Source organism: Centruroides vittatus, unplaced genomic scaffold (assembly GCF_030686945.1).
Source record: "Centruroides vittatus isolate TY-2023 unplaced genomic scaffold, ASM3068694v2 contig_233, whole genome shotgun sequence".
Classification (NCBI taxonomy): domain Eukaryota; kingdom Metazoa; phylum Arthropoda; class Arachnida; order Scorpiones; family Buthidae; genus Centruroides; species Centruroides vittatus.
Window position 1 is genome coordinate 392,016 of NW_027121459.1, and position 25,238 is coordinate 417,253.

The 25,238-nt window shown below is 35.9% G+C and overlaps 1 protein-coding gene across 1 annotated transcript in view; it reads left to right on the top strand.

Moving 5' to 3' along the window:
• Nucleotides 1-2,073: 2,073 nt before the first annotated feature.
• Nucleotides 2,074-25,238, top strand: part of LOC136971134 (ATP-binding cassette sub-family C member 4-like) — a gene marked incomplete at its 3' end in the record, with an annotated part of 60,044 nt that continues 36,879 nt past the window's right edge. Inside the window, exons 1-5 of the mRNA XM_067265611.1 lie at nt 2,074-2,188; nt 17,103-17,208; nt 17,289-17,507; nt 19,718-19,807; nt 22,795-22,958. Of these exons, the coding sequence (XP_067121712.1) occupies nt 17,140-17,208; nt 17,289-17,507; nt 19,718-19,807; nt 22,795-22,958 (542 nt within the window). The remainder of the gene's footprint in view (nt 2,189-17,102; nt 17,209-17,288; nt 17,508-19,717; nt 19,808-22,794; nt 22,959-25,238) is intronic.

Sequence of the window (25,238 nt, forward strand, 5' to 3'; positions counted from 1 at the left end):
GTCCCTCTCCCCGTGGGAAGGAATTTCGAAAAATCTCTTCTTAGTGTGCGTTTTTATAACGTACCGAAACTATGTACCAAATTTCAACTTTCAACTCTTAACCGTTTGGGCTCTTAACATTTCCATTGTTACGTAACACTTCCATTGTTACTGAACACTTCCATTGTTGATAGAAGTATTAAGACTTAATCTTGTCCCTCTCCCCCGTGGGGAGGAATTTCAAATAATTCCTTCTTAGTGTGCGTTCTCGTGACGTACCTTAACTGTGTACCAAATTTCAACTCCTAACCGTTTGGGCTCTGCACTGATTATTATTATTATTATCAACTCGTCTCGATTATATATATAGATACTGCAAAAATGTTACTAAAAAGTGTATTTGGTTATTTATTTAATATGGTATATTTGACGTCAAATTAAAACAGATTTCAACCTTTAAATTGTAACACCCAATACAATTATACATTTTACATATGTTTAAATAAAAGTATTGCAAAAATATGTAACTTGTTTTCATACTAAACAAAACGACACTAACACCGTGTTGTCATGTAAGTTTATCGAAAGGATTTATTTATTCGAAACACGAATAATTCCGCGATAAGCAAAGTAAATATAATATTCTTATTTTGTTAGCCTTTTTCATCTAATGTACGTATTGGAATGTTCTGAAAATAATTCACTTGTTGAAAGTACACGTTCCATAATTTAAATATCATTCATAACAGGTAACAATTAATATGGTATTTTTAACCTTCGGGGTGCCCGGTGGAGTCTGAGAGGCGCGACTCATTTTCAAAAATTTCTAACTATTTTAATATTTGCGTCAGAAACTTAAGGTTATTAGTAGCTTCAGTTCTCTTCATGCGCTTGCGATCCCCAGAAAAGTTTTAATTCATCGCGCGATATCCAGCGAACAAGACGTGTTTGAATAAGTGCCGGACCTCAAAGATCCCACCAGGCGCTTCACGTTGCAAAAGTGTAAGTAATATTTTTTGTGTTTGTTTGGTTTTTAAGATGTTTACGGTGTCAGTAGATAAACGTTTAACCAGCTATTGAGCGTCTGTAAAAAATGATTTAGATTTATTTGCACGGAACATGCGAAATTCCTATGGGAAAAATGCCCAAATTCTCGATTTTAAATTTTAACTGAAGAAGATTAATTTTTATGCCTTAACAGATAATTATATTATGTGCCATTAAAATGAAGCCAAAATACATAAATTGTAATGAGATTACATCATGATTTCTAGAAAAACAAAGTTAATATTTTTGTCAGCACAAAAAAATTATGTAGTCGTGTGAATAAATATTTCACGTAAATCAATGATTGTTTTATTTTAAATATGTCTTAATAAACCTATTATATATATATATTTTCATAATATTAGATTTATCTTTACAAGCCATATCTAATGTAGTGTTTCATTTTGGGGTCTTTTAGACCCCAACAGGCGCTAGGCGGAAATTTCTTCACCAGGCACCTTGAGGGTTAATGCATTAAAACGGAAGAATATATGAGTTAGAGAATCCAATTAACATATTCTGCTGTTTTAATGCATAAAGGTGAAAATATTCTTCAGTTTTATTAGTTAGTAGAATTCGTATTAAAAGTAATGTCATTAATTATAAATCTAGTTGGTACACTCAAATTTAAAAGTATCCCTAGGAAGGATCAAAACTAGAAAAAATTACGATGATAAAGCTACATAATGGAATTTGTAATGTAAAAGGCTTAAAACATGACAATCATATGTTTTCGGTTGCATGTTGCTAATAAGAGCAGAACAGTTACTCATAGATGATTAAATACAGCTTATTGTTCCGGAAAATGTGTTAAACCCTTTTGTAATAATAGTAGTTAATAATCCTATATTATTCGCCTAATGCTGTTTTACTTAACATGTTTCTGGTAATTTGTACTTTGTAAACAATCACTGCGATAACGATAATTCTTATGTATAAATAAAAATCGTTCACTGCGTTGTAAGGTAAATATGACGATAGTAATTTAAAAGTTTTCAGCACAAGAATATTATAGTAAACAATATTAATAAATATATAATTTATTTTACAGTTGGATTTTTCCCATAATAAACAAAGGAAGAAAGCGAGTTTTACGAGAAAAAGATTTATACGAAGCTTCACAATATCATACCTCAGAATATCTCGGAAATCTACTTCAAAAGTAAGTTTATTATTTAGTTGTGAATATCCATATTACAGTTATTATTTTTTAATACTTTCAACTACATATATAATTTTTTAAATTTTAACTGAATAAATAGACGAGAAAACTCATTTTGTTTCATTTATTCTATTCGTTTTTATATAGTTACTTATTGTTATTTGCGATGTGAAACACAGCTTAATATTTCACGTTATAAAAATTTATAAGTATATTCATAGTATTTAGTTGATTCATAGTAAACTGTTGATTAAACTCAGAGCTACAGTATTATTAACTTTATGTAGATTTTGCTGAAATTTCGTTACTTTCATAATTGTATAGTCAAAATTGTTCACAAAACACACTATTTCAGTTGTTTTACTGCTAGAATTCATATTATAGATCAAACGAGCAAGATATCTAAATTATTTTCAAACCTTTGAAGAATCATAGATGAGCCGTTAAGGCGGCAGATTATTACTTTGGGGATACAAAATTGTATCTTACCTGCCGAAAAATCTCACAGTTTTCGGAGTTCGGTGGTTTTAACGTCAGGTCTTCTTTTATCAGTGGTCCGAAACTATAATGGGCTCGCTAAGATAAACCCAGTAGTGTCTACTGGATAAAAGAACCCGAAAAATATATGAAAAAACATTAAATAATATTAATGATAAAGTTTTGTAATGTTCCTATTAAGAAAATAAAATCATTAATTAAAATCATTGTATTTATTTCATAAAATAATATATATCTAAAGTATTAATGTGTCTAATGAGATATCATATACAGCATTAATACAATGATAACGTGAAAAAATATTGAATAAATTAATGTAAATATGAGATATTAACAGTTTTGTGTTATGTATAATTACAAGTATTAAAATTTTTACCTAAGTGTTAATATAAAAAGTTATTATTTTAATCAATTAGTTATAGAATTGTGATTAAATTGAATATTTTAAAAATTATTATATGTAGTTTGATGGAAAAAGAAATAGCTTGAAATATTATTAAGTATAATGATAAGTGCTTTTGTTATATATGAAGAAATTGTAATTACTGATATTAGGGTTTTCACTAGTGGCAAGGCCAGTCGTTTCAAATGATAGGCTGAAATACAAATTGTCATTCCCCAATGCAAATAATATCACCTAAACAATGTGTATTGTTTGTTAAAATATTATAATTTGAAATACTCTCTACCTTTTTATCTTTTTAACCTGTAGTACATGCAATGTGAAATTTTAAGCTGCACACAGCATGTAGTTACTCCGTGAAAAAAATGGTGGTGTCTCACAACCGTCACGTGGCTGAATGCTAAAAAAATTTAACAGAAAATTACATAGTCATATTTCTTTTCATCCTCGGCTATAATTAGCGCAATGAGACACAATATCAGTTTAATATTTTCAAAGATGCTCTTTGAAAATTATTTCTAAGCAAAAGTATTAGTAAAACAAAGTATTTTCAAAGCATCTTTGAAAATACTTTGTTTTAGATTATAATGTTCGAAATGTGAAACTTACCTGGCTTTTCTCTCACCTTGAAACTTTTTTTTTTGCATGATTCATGTGTCGGTACAGAAAGTAGATGTGCTAAAAAGCTAGGGGACTAATTTAGAAAACGATGTAATAGTTTGTTTTACATTAATTTATTATAATATGTATAAAAACATTGTAGTAAACTACTGACATACTTTGTTATATTTAAATGAGATTCACTTGTGAAATGTGAAATTCAAACATTACAAAAGAATGTGCGTAGCCTCATGAATATTATAGGTATGATTAGATATGACAGAGTTATGCAAATCAGTAAGTTTGAGTATGCATTGTGTCATGTGGTAGCCAATATTGGGCTGTCAAGACAAGCAGCCAGCTAGGGCCATAAGTATCAACAGTAACAGTTTCCAGCAACCGAATTTTTGAAAAACATGAAACGAACTGACTATGAACTGAATACCAGTAGTTAACGGCTGGAGAACGAGATCGTATCTTAGAGCTGTGCAACCTTGGTTCGTCGAGGCACGCAGTTGCCACGCTTACTGGGCAAAACTTAATTCAGTGATGTGTGACAGGATGGACGAAAAAAGATCTGCGAACATGTCGAAGAGAGATTCGATACCACTAGCACATGAGTGTTGAGACTAGCAGATTCAACAAACGTCCTGTCAGGACATGTTTGCCATGGTACGTAACTTATGAAGCCACTTATCATCTCCAATAAATGCATCCGTGTCCACTCGAACCATTTGCAAGAAGTCAGCTTGTACGCACAGCAAGCAGCTGTTTAGGTGCTACACTAACAACTGAACCCGATGTTTCTTGTTTTGGCATGGTGTCATTACATCGCGACTGTGCCACTTAATGGCATTGGCAATTGTTTATGGATGAATCCCACCTCTGTCTGTACAGGAATAATGGCCTTAGACAGGTGCATCGTTAATCATTTGCATACCTGTGACACCTCTATCTGTCCTGCAATTTTCATGTCGCTGTGCACACTTCTTCGTGATATTGCGATTTCACATTTCAGAATTAAATGTTTTTAATCCTGAAAGTTAATAATACTTGAATTTTAAAAAAGTATTACAGTTAATGTGTAATGACTTTGTGGGTACCGAAGAGGGACAACGAGGTCAGACCTCTGGTTAATGTCGGCAACAAGTCGGAGGGACTTGCCCACTTGTCAGAAATGGCGTAATTTGTCGGTAGGGATCCTGTAGGGCCAGGACTGCTTTTTATCTGGTCGAGTGTAGGAGGGAAAGTGGAGTCGTGGTAAGACGATAAGCGAATATTCGAGCAAACAAGACACCATTTAACAGGTTAACAACGATTTAATGGAAAACAAAGTATACGTTACAAAAATCTGACATTAAAAGGGGTGACTATATATATATATATATATATATATATATATAGCTCTATATATCCCTATCACGCGACGGGAGAGAGAGAGTTCACATAAGTGGGTTCCATACCTCTGGGACAATCAGTAATTCAAATATGCTGTTCGTCACGATGATCGAATATTCCTTTCTAGGGAAGGTTCGATGGCACTTACGGCACAATAGTCAAATATATTCTGTAGGCACACAGGGTAAGATCGCGACTCGATCTTAATCGATGAAAAACTCTCTACCCAGAGGGAGGAAGGGAGCCGCTTATATATCTTTTTCTGCTGGGAATTTTTGTCACGTGCAGGTGCTTAGGCCATAGGTGTTCCCGGGATTGGAAACAATACGGCGAATTCGGGCGCTAACTATAAACTTAAGTTGCAAGATGATCTGTACGCAGCATAAGAACAATGGATAGTTGACAGTTATACGGCCGGGGACGCATATTTTCTCGTCCGGGACCGTTTTTAGGCAGGATGTTTACATCCAAGTCAGTTTTTAGACGGGCTGTTTATAATAGGAGAATTTTTCGATTCGATATAGGGATTCATTTTATTATAATTCGTATTATATTCGGATTATAACCGGATAGAGGAAAGGGGTAATTATTAATTCGAATATAATATATTACAACGTTCGTTCCAGGGGATTTCCAGATCTCACATTCACTTTACGCTTTCTTTAAAATCATACTTAATTAGTGTGATTTTAAAATGATTTGTTCTGTTATTGTTCGAAGGGGCAAGAGGTATGGTTACATGAAATTGATTTGGGGGGTTTTTCTCTCTCCTGATGATAAATAATCGGTAATAAAGTTTACAACGAGCGGCGACTTAGTCGCGTTAAACAGAAATTCTATATCAAGTATATACAAATAAATCTTGACGCGTTTTCGACGCGTGACAATCTTTATAGCTGGAGGATAGGAGACGTAAGTCCTGGGTGGCTTGGAAGTGGTCGGTTGGCTGGATGACGTCATTGTTGAGTTCGGGTCGAGAGTGCAGTTCAAAGTTCACAGTGAGTTGAGACTGTTCGTTGGAATTTTCTTTGTGTGAAGAAGCTAGATGGTTGGTTGGTGATCGTTACTATTTGAATGTACGGATATAAACGGTGTCGGATACTGATAAAATCGCAGGTAAGTTGGGAAAGGTTTTCCTTTGTCGTGCGTCCACATGGATGGATTTCTGGCACTTAATTCGGATGTCTGGTCGTAACAGGTTCGTGAGTCCGTATTCTACGGGTTGAGGTGCTGAAATTGGACTGTTCACAGTTAGGAAAAAGTTTAGATCAATGAAAAGGTGTTCGGCGTTCTCACGGAGTTCGGTACAGAGGTAGGAAGATTTACAATAATTGTCGATTTACTCTCTCTCTCGATAATTTTGTCTAAGCTCAAAACTAGCTAAATATAAAAATTTCTCAATGGGGTTAACTAAAAATTAAAATAATATGGATTATAACGCGAATACGAAGGTATAAAATAATGTTTAGGATAATATAAAGTAAAAATATAAATGGATTACAATATGGCGGTTGGATGTTTAGTTAAGGTACCCTTAATAGGTTTGAACAACGGGTTGTTGTTTTCGTAGAGTTAGATCGCCTCGGGGTGTCACTTCCTGGGAAGGGCTAGGCAGGGTCTCGGCTCGAGGTTGACCTAGATTTTCGTTGAGGGAAATTTCTTCCGGTCTTATTTCCGGTGGACGTTGTTGGTTCGTTGAACGACTTATTTTGCATCGTCGGTAATATCGAAAGATGCAGATGAGGCAGAGTCCAATAACAATGATCCCAAGGCAGCTGGCGATTATGGTTATTATCGAAGAAGGGAAGGATGAGGGAGTTGATTTCGGTGTTATTCGTAACAGGTGATCGAGGTCATAGGTGACGGCTGATAACGATCGATCGGCGAGTTTAATATCGGAATTCGCGTTCAAATTCACGCGTTCGGGTGTTTGTGGTTCGACGAGTCGTTTCTGGAGTAGCTGAATTTCTGTTCGGTTCAAGATTTGCTCGATTTGGGGAACCACTAAGTGTTGCGCAATTTCGAGTTGTAGGGTTGTTTGCATTTGGAAGTGCGAGGTGAGGATAATTCCAGGCAGGTAGCCTGTACATGCGTTTTGCAGCTTGATTATCCCTGTATTGTTTATTTTGTGCGCGGTAGATGAAAAGGGTGATTTCTGATGTCTAGTAGGACAACGGATAGTTAAAGTGAGAGGGTCAGAAGTGGAATAGATCCATATTCCTTGCTGATCCACTCTCTTAAAAATGGGTGCATATTTTGTTACTATCTGGCGAGTGCAGAGGTCTTTGACCTTGTTTTCATTTCCGCTAAACAGAGCATATTCGCAACTTTGTTGAGGGAATCGTTGTATAGGAACGTCTAGGGAACAAATGGGTAAATGGGCCATTTGGCACAATAGTAATTCATGTCGTTGCAATAACATGTAGGATTGTCTATCCATAGATAGAGCAATGATAGGATAAACAGTTTGAAACTGGAAGAAGGTTTTGAGGGGAGATATATATGTAGGAAATTTAATAATCTCATACATATCAAAGTATCCACTTGGGGTGATCAAAGGAATTTTGGCAAATATTCTTAATTTGCCGGGCAGAGCTACGGCAATGGTGGTAATCCATTGATAGTACTTAAACAGGGTATCCGGTTTAATAGGTTCGATCATGGAGTAGCCTTCAGGCAGCTGAAGTTGAATATCCCGGAGAGTTTGTAACATAATCTCTCGGGAGATAAAATAGGAGCTTAATTGGCTATGTTCCAAAACATCAATCGCTTCTCGCAATGCTACTAACTGGAGGTGGAATTCTTGGATAGAGAATTCGAGTATTCGGAGTATTATTTCAAAAGCTAATTCGTAGCTATATAGCTTCATTAATTCTTCAAAAGATTCTTGACGTTTGAATAACACATAAATCTGATGTCGGTTGGTTTTGCTTATATTGAGAGTATCGTTTAACAAGGTAGCCTGCGAGCGTAATAAATGGATAATTCCCGCATTTTGCTGATTGAGATTTGATATTTCGGTATTTAAGGTCTCGATGTCATCAGAGGTGGCTGTTCCGAAAAGGAATTTAAGAAGTTTTCCTCCGCCGTCGATTAGACCTCGTTTTTCTTTCTGTGGCACGGGTAAAGTGATTAGAGTAGTGAGCTCCTGATATTCTCTACGATAATTAAGAAATGAAGCTCGCATCAGCTCGAAGCCTTTTGTAGGGACATGTTCAAGTGGTTGAAGCTTCGCCTCCAAATAGCTCAGGGATTGTGAGATGAATTGAATTTGGCGCTCTACATGTTCGAAGGAGAGTTCAGTGACCAAGGTCCAGTGACTTGCGGTCATTAGGAAATTTCCTTGATGAAGGAAGATAACGCCTTTCGTGAGTTCCATGGAGGTTTCCGTTGGTGTGAACTCGATGTGGAGGAGAAGGAAAAAAAACTGAGGATACTTCATCCTGAGTAGTGGGTAGGGCGCACGTCTTGCTAAAGCCGTTGGGTTCAAGCTTCACTTCTTGAGCTAGGGTGTCGTTCACTAGAACAGGGGGAAATATTTGTTTGTTAATATGGCGGGTCCCTCATAGTTTTACAAAATAGTCTATTTTAGGGTAACCGATATTGTTACGGTAAGTTACGTCGGGCGCGGCAAGAGGCGGTCCGTAGGAAGATGGTTACCGAAATCAATGAAGGACAAAAACCCTTTATATTTTTTTTCTCTCTGTTTTTATTATGGATTTATACATATTGAGTGTACTTATATATATATAAGAATATAACGATTATTATACATGTGGATAATCAGGTGATTGGTATAATAATATGGTCCATTGTATATATTCCCTTACAGATGTAGGAAGGAATGATACCAGTGTTTACGGGCGAGAAGTGTGGCGGCGGTTGCCCGAAGGGAGAGTTGATCGGGAGGCTCTTCGGGACGGTGGTGGATCAAAAAGCGGAGTGCGGGCGGCGTGTGGAGTGACATTGTTTCTTTGTTGATAGGCCATTACAGATATAGAAGGAATTTAGCAAGTTAATTTAGTTGTCAAATTCTTTATAAAATCTGCCATAAGTACAAATTATGGGGAAGATGACCTACTAGAGGCAGGTGAAATGAATCGAGGTATGCGGCTGCGCGTGGGGCGAGGCATTACCCAAGGGAGTTCCGCAACCGGCCCTTGGCTTCGAAGGGCGTACGGGGGGGTAGATTCCGGTTCTTCGTCTGATTCCACCTCTGACGCTTCGCTTCCCCGTTCCTCGCTCTCACTTACGCTTTCCGGTTCCGGCTGCTCCTCCGGTAGAGGAGTGGGTATGGACGTTAAGATAAACTCATCCCAAGGATCGAGAGAAGTGGGTTGTTGTGGCGTCGCAGTATTTGTATCCTCTTCCGGGGAGGGAAGTGGCACGGCCGTTACATCAGGATTAAGGTTAAATTCTTGTCGTGCCAGGGTAGGTTTTATCCGATCCGCATGTACGTGCAGTTTCCGCTTAGTCTTAATGTTTTCTATCCGGAAGTTAACAGGACTAAGTCTTTTGGTAATTCTGTATGGTCCTGACCATCGCGCTGCTAATTTTTGTTTTAATCCTCGAGGGGTGACGACTTCTTTTAATAACACTCGGTCCCCTATTTTGTAACTGGGAGGTCTATTCTGTCCGCGATGCCGCTCTTGCCTTATCTCGGCTGCCTGTTCCGAGTATTGTTGGGCAGTTTGATGCGCATGTCTCATCCGTTGTCTCAATTCGGAGGCAAAGTTATCTTCTATGTCATAGGATATTCTAGCAGGGCTTTCAACTAAGTCAAAAGGATATGTGGGGTCTCTTCCATATAACAAGAAAAAGGGACTATCGTTAGTAGAGGCGTGTACTGAAGTATTGTAGGCAAATAATGCGTAGGGAATCCATTCGTCCCAGTCGCGTTGATCTTCCGAAACGTAATGGGATAGAATGTCAATTAAAGTTTTGTTAAATCTTTCGACAATGCCATTACAGGCTGGATGGTATGCAGTAGTGAGAAGATGCTTTATTTGTAGTAGATTACATACCTCCGCAAACATTTTCGATATTAGGTTCGGTGCCCTGTCAGTTAGCAACTGTGTCGGGGTCGAGTGCCGTAGGAAAATATGAGTTACGAACGCCTTCGCAATTGTTTTGCTAGTAACATCAGGTAGCGGGACGGCTTCCGCATACCGACTAAAATGGTCTATGAATACCAGGATGTATTTATTCCCGTTCGTAGTAACAGGAAGTGGTCCGACGATGTCCATGGCGGTGCGCTCGAACACATGAGAAAGGGGCGCAAATAATTGTAGTTCAGCCTGTGCTCGGCGACCACGTCGTCGATGTTTTGCACAGCTTTGACAACTTTGGCAGTAATTTCAGATTTCTTTAGTCATTTCCGGCCAATAAAATGATCTAGCTATTTTTGTTCGCATTTTTAGTTCTCCCAAATGTCCAGCCAGGGGATTATCATGAAAAGTAAAAAGAATATATTCCTTGAGACTTGCAGGAATAACGATTTGTTCCCACCAATCCGTATGTGTCTTATTTGTTCCTTTGTGGCAAAGGGCTTCGTCTTCATTGAGATAAAACTCTTCTAAGTTCAAATTGTTATAAGTTCCAGAGGTTTCACCATCCTTTAACGCTTGTATAATAGCGCTCCAGCGTTCATCCCTTCGCTGAGAATTAGCTATTTGAGCTATAGAGAAAATAGGATCAACTTCCCTTATTTGTCGGATTGGTATACGACTGAGGGCGTCAGCATTTTTATGAGAGTTTCCCGCCTTATGTACGATATCAAAGTTAAATTCCTGAAGGGAAAGGATCCAACGAGACAATCTCGAGTTTGTAGTAGAATCCTTCCAATCTAAAAGCCATCGAAGGGGTCGATGATCGGTAATAATGGTACATTTTCGGCCGTATAGGTACGGTTTGAAATATTTCACAGCCCACACTGTGGCTAAACACTCTTTTTCGGTTGCGCTATAATTTAACTCCGATTTCCTTAGTAACCGGCTAGCATAGGCGATAGGTTTCTCCTGGCCATTCTCTTCTTGGGACAATACTGCTCCTAGGGCGGCGTTTGACGCATCAGTTGCGAGGAAGAAAGGTTTGGTAAAATCAGGAGATTTTAATAATGGTGCCGACGTCATAATTTCCTTAAGTTTCTCGAAACTCTCTTGTTGATTAAGTCCCCATTCGAAAGGTACATCCTTTCGAAGTAGGTCTGTTAGAGGTTTGGCGATCTTTGCATAAGCGTCCACATGTCGACGATAATAGCCCGTTAGGCCCAAAAAGGATCGAATCTCCCGCTCGTTCACAGGTGTGGGAAAATCTAGGACGCTTTTTATCTTGTCGGAGTCTGGCTTTATGCCATGTTCCGAGATTTCATGGCCCAAAAATTTTGTGCGCTGGTGCAGGAAATGGCATTTTTTTTGGCTTTAGCTTTATTCCAGCATCGCCTAATCTTTGGAAAATCTGTTCCAATCGTTCAAGGTGGCTAGGGAAATCAGGACTGAAAGTTAAGATGTCGTCCATATATACAAGGCATGTCTTTCCCTTTAGGCCATGTAGGACAAAATCCATTGTTCGTTCAAATGCTGCAGGCGAATTGCGCATCCCCATGGGACATCTGTTCCATTGGTAGTGCCCATCTGGGGTGGAGAAGGCGGTCTTCTCCTTATCACACACACTTAATTGCCAAAATCCGGAGACGGTATCCATCGTAGAGAAATATTTCGCTTGTCCCATTAGGCTGAGAGATTCTTGCACTTGAGGCAGGGGATAAGGGTCTACCTTAGTAATTTTATTTAGTTTACGATAGTCTATCACTAAGCGTAACGAACCATCCTTTTTCTTAACTAAAAGAGCAGCGGAGCTCCAAGGGGAAGTAGAGTGCTCAATAATGTTATGGGCCAAAAGGCCATCCACAATATCATTTAATTGCTGCCATTGGGCATAGGGGATTCGATATGGAGGAGTGTAAATAGGTGCCGCGTCACCTGTATCAATTTTATGTTGCACGATATCGCAATAGCCCAAATCGTAGTCGTTTAAGGCAAAAACGTGCCTGTATTTATACAATAGGTTTAAAAGGGCTTGTTTCTCATGTTTAGGAATGCCCTTCCAGTCAAACAGCTGGCCAAATTCATCCTTTGGAAGGGTGGCGGTTTCTCCTTCTTTTACGGCATCCACAGGCATCGATTCTTCTAGCGCTTCGAAAAATGTGCCAACTTTGACACCTTTCTCTAGTTTAATCGTTTTGCTAGTAGCATTCCGGAGACGTACGGGGACTTGTCTATTGCTATTAGGAGCGACCAATAGATTAACTCCCGATATCCCTTCCTGGGTGAAGGGGATAGTTTCTATGACTCCCGTCTTACGAGTCCGCTTTACCCCTAAAATCCTAGCGGTTACTATATTCTCTGTCAAAGGAGGAAGTTGACAGGGTTCCACAGTCACTATGTCATTCCCTTCCTCCATTTCCGTTGGACAGTAAGGCCTCTTATTTGACCCGGTCTCTTTCGATAATTGGGGGGCATCGCTACTGACCCTTTTTCGTCTTCCTCTGTTCCTTTCTGTCGCCTCTGTCTATCTATTGCAGTCTCAGTCTCCCCCTTGTGGTCTCTGGCGGTCTCAAAGGGTATCACCGTCCGGGAGGGGAGGAGTAATTCTCCCGCCTTTAAATCAATAAGAAAACCTTTTTCGGCAATCATATCTCTGCCGATAATGCCGTCGCAAGGGTAGGTAACGTCTCTGTCCACCAGACAACAAGCAAATGGGAAGCACAAGTTTCCTATCTGAAAGGTAGGGCTTATAATGCCATAGGTTTGAATAAGGTGCCCAGTAGCACTTCGTAACTCAGTTTCATCGGTCTGAGCTATGGAAACTCGTTCATTGATAGCATCCGCAAAAGCTTTTCGACAACAGGGACACTTTGGCTCCCGTATCTAGTTGCACTACGGCCGGATTTCCGCCGATATAACAATCAACGGCAGCGTCGCATGGGGAAGTTGTATCTTTGGTAGTATTGAGAGGGACGGGTTTTCGAGTCTGTCTCGGAGTAGTGGTAACAGTCTTCCGACCCGGATATCCGGCTGACCCTTGTCTATTTCTAGGAGGAGAATTAAAGGTTCGTCAGAGAGTATGTCGAGGTCGTCGGCCTTGAACGCTTCGCACATTGCCTTTCCATTGGGTCTGCTTCGCTTCCGAGGGTTGTGGTCGGAAACGGACCCGGTTACTGTCAGGTGCTCTTCCGCGCCTCAGCAGGGAATCATTCCGTTGTCTGGCGCTGCGATTGTTATTGTCATTATCTCGGCGCTCGGGCGAGTTTCGGTTCCGATTTGGGTTCGATTGGGTTTGACCATTGGGTCGATTGGATCAACGACTAGAAGGACTAAAACGATTTTCGCTCCACCGGAAAGGCAGTTTATTAAAAGTTTTATTAAAGTTCCCTCGATTATTCTGTCTAGAGATAGGGTTTCGAGAAGCATTGGTAGGAGAGTCGCGTTTTAAACCATCCATTCGAGTTTTAAGCTCCTCCACCGCGGCGGTTAAACGTTGGAGATCCTCTAAGGAGGGGGGAGAATCAGTCGATCTATCGGTTTCCCTAATTGTACGCATGATCCCTCGCGGGTGTGCGGTGAGATTCTCGATGGTTTCTTCGCTAATAGCGGTTTGTAAAGCCTCATCGAACGTTGCAGGTTGTCTGCTCATGGTCCTTTTTCGGATCCGGATATCAATCCCGTTTAAAAATTGTGCCTTGAGTCTCTCGTCTAGTTCCTTTCTTTGAACTCTTTCAATAATCGCAGTTTCCGCGGCATTCGCACCAGGTTCGGGCTTGATCTCTATCTCCATCGCCAGCGCTTGGAGTCTAGCGGCATAAGTCTGTACATCCTCGTCCGGTTTTTGGACGCAGGCATAAAATTTTGATAATCTAAAGGTAAATGGCTCGCGTTCGAAGCGGGCTATCATTAATCTTTTAAACTCGTCGAAATCATCGACTTCTTTAATCCGTCTGTACTTTCGGACAAATTCTCTAGCTATTCCCGTAAGTTTTAGCTTAGCTACCGCTAACATCTGTGCCTTTGACCAGGCGGCGACCTTGGTAACGTCCGCTAAAGAATCGAAAAAATCAGTTATTCTAAGACCACCTGCTTCTCCCGTGAATACTGGCAATAAGGGTATAATACCGCCCAGACCGCCCAACGTGAGGGGGTTCGGCGCTGGATTAGGATTTGGGTTGCTTGGCCCAGCCGCAGGATGGGGATTGTCCTCCATTGCGTTTACGGCTCGATTTTAGTATCTAAGGTAGAAAAAGAGACCTAATTCAGACGAGGTCGTGTTGCTCGGATATGGCTTTTTTTGTTCGCCTTACCAGGGTTCCGAAAAAGTCGAAACCCCACTCCTGAAAAACCAATTTGTGGGTACCGAGGAGGGTCGACGAGGTCAGACCTCTGGTTAATGTCGGCAACAAGTCAGAGGGACTTGCCCACTTGTCAGAAATGGCTTAATTTGTCGGTAGGGATCCCGTAGGGCCGGGACTGCTTTTTATCTGGTCGAGTGTAGGAGGGAAAGTGAAGTCGTGGTAAGACGATAAGCGAATATTCGAGCAAACAAGACACCATTTAACAGGTCAACAACGATTTAATGGAAAACAAAGTATACGTACAAAAATCTGACATTTAAAAGGGGTGACCTATATATATATATATATATATATATATATATAGCTCTATATATCCCTATCACGCGACGGGAGAGAGAGAGTTCACATAAGTGGGTTCCATACCTCTGGGACAATCAGTAATTCCAATATGCTGTTCGTCACGATGATCGAATATTCCTTTCTAGGGAAGGTTCGAAGGCACTTACGGCACCATAGTCAAATATATTCTGTAGGCACACAGGGTAAGATCGCGACTCGATCTTAATCGATGAAAGACTCTCCACCCAGAGGGAGGAAGGGAGCCGCTTATATATCTTTTTCTGCTGGGAATTTTTGTCACGTGCAGGTGCTTAGGCCATAGGTGTTCCCGGGATTGGAAACAATACGGCGAATTCGGACGCTAACTATAAACTTAAGTTGCAAGATGATCTGTACGCAGCATAAGAACAATGGATAGTTGACAGTTATACGGCCGGGGACGCATATTTTCTCGTCCGGGACCGTTTTTAGGCAGGATGTTTACATCCAAGTCAGTTTTTAGACGGGCTGTTTATAATAGGAGAATTTTTCGATTCGATATAGGGATTCATTTTATTATAATTCGTATTATATTCGGATTAAAACCGGATAGAGGAAAGGGGTAATTTACTAATTCGAATTTATAAGTAAAATCAGATAAAATACATATACTAAACATATAAAACGTTTTTAAAATTAACAAAAAAAAAAAATTAGATTTGGAACAAATGGTCCTAGTTTGGAACAATTTTAACAGATATATTTCGAGTTCTTCTGCTTAGATATACATTTAGACTGTCTATTTATATATTTTTTCTTCGATTCTTGATCTTGTAATAATATTACAAAACATTTGTTACAACTTTTTAACCGAGGAGCTTGTTTCCAGTCAAGATCATTATTTGTAATAAGATACACAAGCAGTTTATATCTGTATTAAAGCTACTTTAAGTGGCTTTAGGATAAGTGCTTTGAGCGGTATTACTTCCTAAACTATATTTCCTTTACTCTTTGCTTTAATAAAATATTCTATCAGTTTTAAATTTTTCGCTGACAGTTATTCGGCCTGACAAATAGTATTTATTGAAATTATTAATCTCAACATTCTCCCCCTTTCCACATACATCGTCAGTTATATTAAAACAGACTTGAATCCAGTAAAGTGAGAAAATACACCAGGCAACAATTTCTATCAGACACTTTTCATATCTGTGCTTTAACTTTTTTTAATATTTGTTCAAATATTGCTTATGAGCTTAAGAATACAAAAAACATCCAAAAGTAATTACTAGTTAGGCAGAGACTAACATTTAAGAAATAACCCACAGTCGCCTTTGGTTACCGGTGACGAAATCAGTGCCGGCTCAAGCATTGTTACTGCAATGTCTTCAACAGATGTAAAATACAAACCTCGTTTTGGTGTTTCTGTGGCAATGCATGAACAGACCACAAAGACTGAAAAATACGCAAACATATGAAACGGACAATAGAAATGAACGAGTATATCACCTGTACTTACTACGTTATCACAAGACTAAACAAACATGACCGCGTAGAGACAACTACACCATGGATTCACATAACAATATTCTTCCCTCACTGTCATCAAACAAAGGTTGTGGATAAAAAAATAATTAAAAGCAATTATATAGAACAACCTTGCCCCACAAACAACACTTAAACTTATCAAACAACAGATTGTTAATCAAATACAACAACAGAGAAATATTTATCATTAATGATCGCGTAACCTTCAGGATAATCTAGCAACAAGCACTAATTACAGCACACACACAACAACTACAACTAATGATACTAGAGAAACCTCTTTATCCACCACTGATAACATAGGAAAATTTAATTAATACGCTCTAACTTTTATTTTAAGAAATACTCGTTAAATATACAGGCACAGATTTCACGCAAAGATCACGAATACCAAAAATCAACAAGTCAAAGGTAGTAGTAAAAACACTACATTATGTAAACACTCACTTACCATTACACTACATTCATTTAATTTCTACACTTTCAGACGTCATATATTAGTTTATGCTGGGGCAGTCACAGAATGACACACCATGGACTGAATATATACCACGTATATTAACCTGCACAGAATCACCCGATATTTTTGTTGTGACAAATTACTTGTCCAAAAATATTCGGAATCGCAGAATACAACCGTGGCTAGTTATTAGTGTACATTCCAGATTCTGTTGTGCTGCATTTAATATATTTTCAAACCAAAACAGGTTTTGTAAGATCCTTAACATAATTTTTCAAAAATTTCATACTATGTATTGAAATATCGTTTTTAAATTGTATGCTTCATCCAATTTTTTTTTCAGAGAATGGAAAAAGGAATTGCAGAAAAAAAATTCTAGCATGCTGAAAGCAGCCTTACGTTTTGTTGGTTGCAAGTACTTGATTGTAATACTACTTATACTAATTCAGGTATCGTGACACCTGATTTTAAAAAAGGTGAAGCTAGTATTAAAATAATTGAAATAACTGATATTTATGTATAATTATAGGAAACTGCCGTAGTAACAGGTCAAGCATACTTTGTAGGATTAACAATACATTATTTTGACAACAGACAGGAATGGAATCAATACAACGTTTATGTTACAGTTGCGGGATTCTTTGCCGTTACTGCAATTTATTTTTTTATTTATAATACTAATCTGTTTATGACACAATATCATTCAATGAGACTTAAGGTAGCTTTCTGCACTCTTATTTATAGAAAGGTAAGTAACAATTGTAATGTATTTTGAGTAAAGTATTATTGTTATATTATTCATATATGGTATATTGTGATTATATAGACCGGATAAATTTAAAAAAATGCTATCTATGAATAAATTTTTCAGCAATCATAGATTTTCAATTTTGACTTTCAAATTAATTTGATGAAAGTTGTGAAAAAATGAAATATTACTAAATATACTCAAAAATTTTGAATAACCGCCGTTTTCTGCTAAAAATTCTATTAAATATTTTTCTTTTTAAACATACTCCAGTAATACTTCGCTTTTACTTACTTCTGTAGACGATATCTCGCTAAAAGCGAATCGACAATTTAAACGTGTAAAACTATTGCATTTGATCAGAATTAACAGTAAAAAATATGAATCAGGATGTTACACTTTATGTGGTTTTATATGAAATTCATAAACATATTTATTTCAGTTGTTTCTGCTACTGAAATTGAATAAAATATATAGGATAGCTCAGAGAAACGGGAGATTTTCAAAGTCGATTTTCTATGTACTGTTTGAATAGCAGAAGCTTCCTATTCGTTGTCAAGAGCAAGTAGTAATTTTGAACCAATGGACAGATGCACAATTCATAAATATAATGATTGCATACAGCCACTGAACAGTTATTTCGCCGTCATTTTAAGATCCATTAAAATAATCGTGCATTGCGATATGAATTGAGAAGTCTCTGGAAACTAGTTCTACAGTCAAGATCTCTCCTGGTGAAGCAAAAATCGGACATATCCTATAAAATATCGTGAATGTAAAAACAGCTATCGAAGCTAGTCCACAGCTCTCAGCATTCCTCCTTGTAGTTTGACGGTTTTCACTCAAGAGTTAAGTATATTTCCTGTTGTTAATGATCAGACATGGTTCCAACAAGATGCAGCTGATAATAACAGAATATCTATATCTTCTGTAAGAATTTGCTTCTCGTAAATGTTAAAGAAGTAGGGCGGTGTGTTACTATCGTGGCTGTTGGCGTGAATATTTGCTATCTTGTGGAAGAATTGGGCTTGTCTTAAAAAAGTGCCAATAAAGAGATTAAGGTTCAGGAAGGAATTAAACTTTTATTGAAACTACAGGCCTCTCCAAACAGTAATTTACCATTACTTAAAAGTAATGGTTCGACTAAATAGAACGCAGGCCAGTATTAAAAATATAGACACTGCTACTGTAGATGTTGAAACTAGACTCCCTGTCCTTGAAATTGATAAAGCGAAAGGTAAAGATAGAAATGACATATTAAACGCAGAAAAACAATGCAATATGTAATAATTTCCATCAAAAGTTTATGAAACTGGAATATAAAAAAGAAGTAATAACTTTTTAATTTCGAATTTAGAGAATGACGGAAAAAATCGATAATTCTCTATGCAAAGTTCAGAAATTATATAGTGATAACTTTCTGTTCACGTATGTGAATATCAATCGGCTTTAACGAATTGATAAAAATTAAACCTAACTCAAAAAGACTGGTTATTTGTAAATTGCTTAACTTTGAAGATAAATAAAAATATATAAAAATGTTAATAACTTGAAAGATTAAAAGATATTAGTGATGATTTCTCGCTAAATACTAGAATTATCAAAAATGAATTACGACTTTATGGCAAAGAACAGACCAGAACAAAAAGTATTTGTCTTTGAGTGCAATCAACTTGGAGAAATTTCAAGAAAGACAGTTCAAACGGAATGAAAATCAAGAGCAAGATGGAATACTACTAAAAGTTTTTCTAAAAAAGGGGGATGCTTTTAATGTCGAAAACCAGAAGACAGAAAATATACGAAATTTTGTAAAAGATGTCTGAAATACATTTGCCCTAGATATACATCCATAGAAGCACGCTATACTGAGTGCAATTAGTTTAATTTGATAACAATTATTTTCAACAACAAAAATTGTTTTGAGTTCTAAAAGTTGAGTTATTTTAAAAATCCAAAGTTATAGAAACCAATATATCAATAAAAATACATCAGCTTGGGGTCAACATTAAATTTAATCCATTCTTTAAATACATTTTTGCGTTATAAAAATAATTTCATTAAATTGTGTGAGTGAAGAGGTATTGTAAAATTCAATCCATTAGTTTCCTTAGAGAATTTACTGAGAATTATACTAGTATTTCTAAAATGATATATAATACCTTATATATTTTTCTGAAAATATTTATTTTATATAAAATCTTTGTATGCAGGCAATTAGGTTAAGTCCTTCTTCTCTGGAAAAATCAAATGTGGGACAAATGGTAAATCTTCTAGCCAACGACGTCGGCAGATTCCAAAACGTAAGTTAGAAATAATTTTTTAAACTATAATACATTTAATGTACAGTACATCTCGTAAACTCGTATATTTAGTGTAAATATTAAGATGGCTGAATCAATATTAACTGCTTTAGAGTAACAAATAAAGGTAATTCTGATAAGAGGAAAGCGCAGTGAAGCATGGTTTTCGTCAGACGTTTTTTAAAGCAATACTGATCATTTCAGAATAAAATTGAACACCAACAGTTTGTGTGAATTGTCCCCTGAGTGATCGACAAATCGATTCTATCGGAATCATGCTCTGATGCGCTTTTCTCATATAATCGTGTAGTATAATATTTTTACTGTATTAATATTTCTATGTCGCTTTAATTAATTTACAGAGCAATAAAAAATATTATATTTTATACATAATTCAATAAGAAATTTTTGTATATGCTATTTTTCAGAATCGTTCATGTTCAATGTTTTAGTTTTTAGTCTTAATTTAAATTCATTCTAGTAGATAATTGCAAATCAAAAGACAGAATTACTGGAAAATGCAGGATTTCCGTATGTTTTTCTGCTTTCATAAAATTTTAAACTTGTATGGTATTCGAATATTGCAGACATTGCTATATAGTGTATACCTGTGGATACTGCTGTTCGTCTCAGAATTAAGTAGGCCTATGCCTTATTTTGTCTAACGATAATTCCATGCATCTACAACTTGATCAAGTTGATTGTAAAGCCTGTAGAATTGTTAGTGTGCTGGAATCATTGCATATTACGACTATTTCCTCATCTCTCTTACAAGTATGTGGATCTACTGGTATAATAGTTCATATAATCGGCAATGCATTATCCCGTACGAAAAATTTAGAAAAATTCTGTTTAATTCAGTGGGAAAACGTATTTGTATTCATTTTAATATTCCCACACTGTGACACTAATAAACCACAGTTCTCATGTGTATCATGGTATCAGTTAAGTCATGGTGTATCATGGAATCAGTTAAGCCTAGTACATAAAGTAGAGCATCGATTATTCGACCCCCCGATTAACCGACTTATCAGTTAACCGACCGCGTTCTAATCGGCAAATTCAAATGTCCGGTAGTGATGTGGCGCTACAATATTTGGTTATGTCTTGGCTACTTTAATATTATTTTTGTTGAATTTTTGCATGTTTTAGCTGGCAGCACAGGCTCAACCACGAAAGGAAGGCTAGTATTTAAACCAGGCCTAATACACTATACTAATAATGTATTTTTTCATACTTTTCGGTTATTAGACTTTTCAGTTATCCGACCAACCCCAGTCCCCAATTGAGTCGGATAATTGATGCTCTACTGTAATGTGTTAAAGGACGTTTTACATAATCAAATAAAATGCCAGATATAACTGAACGAAAATTCATTTTCATACTACATACGTCTTTTTCGTTTTCATCTTTGATTCAGCTTCATTATAACCATAAATGACGAATTTTTAAACGCAGTTACATTGTCTAGTAAAATTAAGAATAAAAAAGTTGTTCATCGCACACAGTGGTATAGAAAATAGCTGAGAAGAGTGGAAGGTTCGATAATGTGAATTTTTTTCGCAAATTACATCATAAATTTAAAAATTGGCGAAATTATTTACAAATGGATATGAACACTTCTTGAAATTACTATTGTTAATTATACCAGAAATACAAAAAAAGACACAGCAAAAAAAATCTCACAGTCTGTGAGAGACTGGCTTCTATGTTCAGATTCCTAGCAACAAGTAAAACTTATAGAGATATTTAATACACTGCTGTAATATCAAAAATTTCTCTGTACCGAATGACTCTAGAAACTTTACAAGCAATACACAAAGTGCTGAAAAATTACTACTTAATTGTAAGTAAATTATCAATAAAAATGCTATAAGAATATTATATTGATAAATCTATTTTATGTGTAATAATGAGACCTTACAGCACACAATAAAGTAGAATATGCATTGTTTTCTTACAGGTAATGAGTGAGTCGTATCAAAATTTAAAAAACTGTATATGATTTGCAATATCAGAATTACGAAGGCATGAAGTCTCTGTTTATGTGGTACATAGATATAACATTATTAGCTGTTGCTAAAAAAGGCTTCCAGTGGGCTTTGTCTGATATGCGCAAAGGTAATATTGTGGTATTTCGAAATTGCGTCTGGAAGGTACTTTAATAGGTGTCTACTAATACGGTTTATTACTTTTAATGCAATTTATTTCTTCGAAGGCATTGATCAAATTTTCCATTTTCACTTCAAACAAAACATAATAAAATACTAGAAAGGAAGCTTGTGAAAAGCATTCAGATAAAAACTACTCATCAAAGGAAATGTGAAAAAAAAATTCTTGCAACTTTCTTTATCTATCAAACGTTTCATTCTGTTCAACTATTGGCTGATTGAGGAACACTTGTCCTGTACAATTGTGGATATGTTATTTTCTTTGTAATTCATAAGCGTTTTAGATTATTAATGCCACAAAACAAAATTTTCTGCCAGTACGGATGTGATTTTTCGATAAAACGACTTTACAGCGTGTTTGAAAAATTAGAAAAAACGTTTTCATATGTTCATTGCAGTGGGAAAAAATTACTTTGAAAAACGAAATAAATTTTGATGTTAAATTCAAATCTTGCTTTTTATTTAAATATTTTCGATACTTTTCGTGACAGAGGTATTCATACACACTATAATCTTTACACTGGTAAAACAGTGGAAATAAACGTACGAAAAATGAAAGAAAGCGCTGATACAAAAGAATACTTATAACTTATAACTTACAAAAGTTTTCGAAAATGTAAAAACCGGTAATTAGCTATTTTCAATATAATGCAACAGTTTGGTAATAGTACTGTAGGTGCTAGAAATATTATTTACTATTTATAAGATAAAACTAGTTATTGCATACTTCATATGTTCGCGATTTACTCTATGATCTCCAAAATAATTACACTAAAATTTATATTACTTTTAATCAAATTATTTCATTTATTTCAGAAAGTTTGCTCTGTTGCACTTTTATTTACTACGCCTTTCTTCATCATTATTTCGATACTAATGTTGTGGCAATATTATGGATGGACTATTTTAATGGGATTCTTGATAATATTTCTCTTCGCTCCTATACAATTTGCTTTGAGTAAAGTATATTCAAAATTGAGGTAATTATTACTTTAAATTATATAATTATAAAGTCTCTGTAAATAAAATAAAAAAAATTATTTTATATCTAATAGTCATTAATTAATGAGGTATTTAAAATTGATAAAGTATTATATATTAATAGACATCTATGCGATATTACCAGATATTGAAAATGGTAATCTGGCTAAGGTTAAGCATACTGATCTCAAGCATCACAAGAATTTTTATAGACCATTTTTTTCACATATGCGAAATGACATTGACCATGCTAAAAAATTATTAAATACCGTGTCTGTTTATCTAATTTCTGAAATTTTCATTAACATATCTTTTATACAGTATAATGTCATATACGATTGAACTAAGGACATTCTTCTCTAACCTATGTAAGTTAAATCACACCGGTTTAAGAGAGCACCCACGATATACATCCTTTTATGTAAAGACGAATACAAAATAAAGAAAGGATAGACAGGCAAGATTGTATAGAATTAGTAAGAGAATTATAGAATAATTCTATACTATCTATATCTATATTCTATAGAATATACTATCTATACTATCTATATCTGTATTCTATACTATCTATAGAAGATTCTATACAATATCGTATGAGAAACATCAGTTTGACCATAAGAATGAATATATCTGCGACACGTAGAAATTTTGCATATACAGTAGTAGATAAATGCTTAAACGCTAGATGATCAAGACTTGTTAACGTTTAAATAGGAAATTTAAGTATAATGACTAATAACATAACAACTCATGGTTTTTGTAAATGAGATTAAACTCTTTCCTTTTCATTATTCTGATTGAATTATTTATTTTTCCATATTTGTTCATTTAGTTATAATTGTTACTTTTCACGATGCGTTCATTTAATTTCGATTCATAATACGTTCCAAAATTTGTATATAAATTTTGTTTTAATGTTGAAAAACGTTCGTGAGAGATTAAAATTTTTTTCAGCAAATAAAGTGTTGGTAAATTTTTAGATTTTTTGCTGAGGGTGATTACCAGGATAAAAGAACATAAATTAAGACTTTGTAACATAGACAACCTTTATAAAAATTTTAAACGGAAATTAAACTGTTCGTTTCTTACATAAATTACAATGACTGTTGTCTATATTAAAACATGTTTCGTTGTTTAGTGTTACTTTTTTATTAACATTTCAGACTTGTAAAATGATATAATAAGCACGGTTCGCGCTGCATAGCGCCAAAATCGCCACTTAATGATATTTTTATTAGAGTGGCGATAAAAATACAATACTGGCAATAGCACGATACTATGAAAACCCCAGTTGGTTTCTTTCGACATTTAGCGTGAAATTGAAATCACAAATCATACTTCGGGAAAAACAGCAGAATCTCGAGTTTTCGCACAGTCCTGTTCACCACATCGTCCTGTTCACCACATCGTCCTGTTCACCACATCGATTTCATTGCGTCACGTAGCACGTTCGGGCAGAAAGATAAAATGTGACGTTGAGAACAGACGGGAAATTTTCGCAATGCAACCAGCGTTTCCGTAGTAAAGATTTTTTTATCGACGAACAGAAAGTTTGGGGAAATTTTTGAAATGAGTTTTTTCATTTTCACCTTTTTCAGTTGACTAAAACAAAATTTTTTACATGACAAAACCTGTGTTATACTGTATAAACATTGTGATGAAATGTGTTAGTAGGAATTATTCATTAAAAAATTATTTAAAAGTATTGCTATTGATAACAAGGGGATGTTCTTAGAAGCTAATAAACAGCGAACCTTAGTGCAAATAGACGAAAAAAACAAGTGGTATGACTATGGCGTAGCTTAGTCGCATCGTTTTGTATATTTAATTGTTAATATTATGAACAATATCCTTACACGCACATATTTGTTACGCTTCAAATGTCACAATACTACTATATCTAGAAATAAACAGGCAGAAAGTTTTAGTTAACAAGATTAAGCTTAAAATCTAGAGAAGCTTGTTTTCCGTAAGCAACAAATAACATCACGATTTTTAATTTCTTGTTTAAAAGTTGTAAATACAAGGAATAATAATAGTAATAAGAATGATAATTATGCCGGATAATAATAGAATAATGTCACACAGAAATAAATTGAAATAAATTCGATATGTTCGAACATACATCTACTAGCTCTAGAACGTTGCTTTTTACTTGGCTACGGCCACTCCTGAACACGAAACTTCCAACTTCTTTACGCTAAACGCTAAATTTTCAGAGCCCACTTTTTTGAAAATGTTAGAAAAGTGGATCTTCTTATTTAGAGAAAAAACTGTTT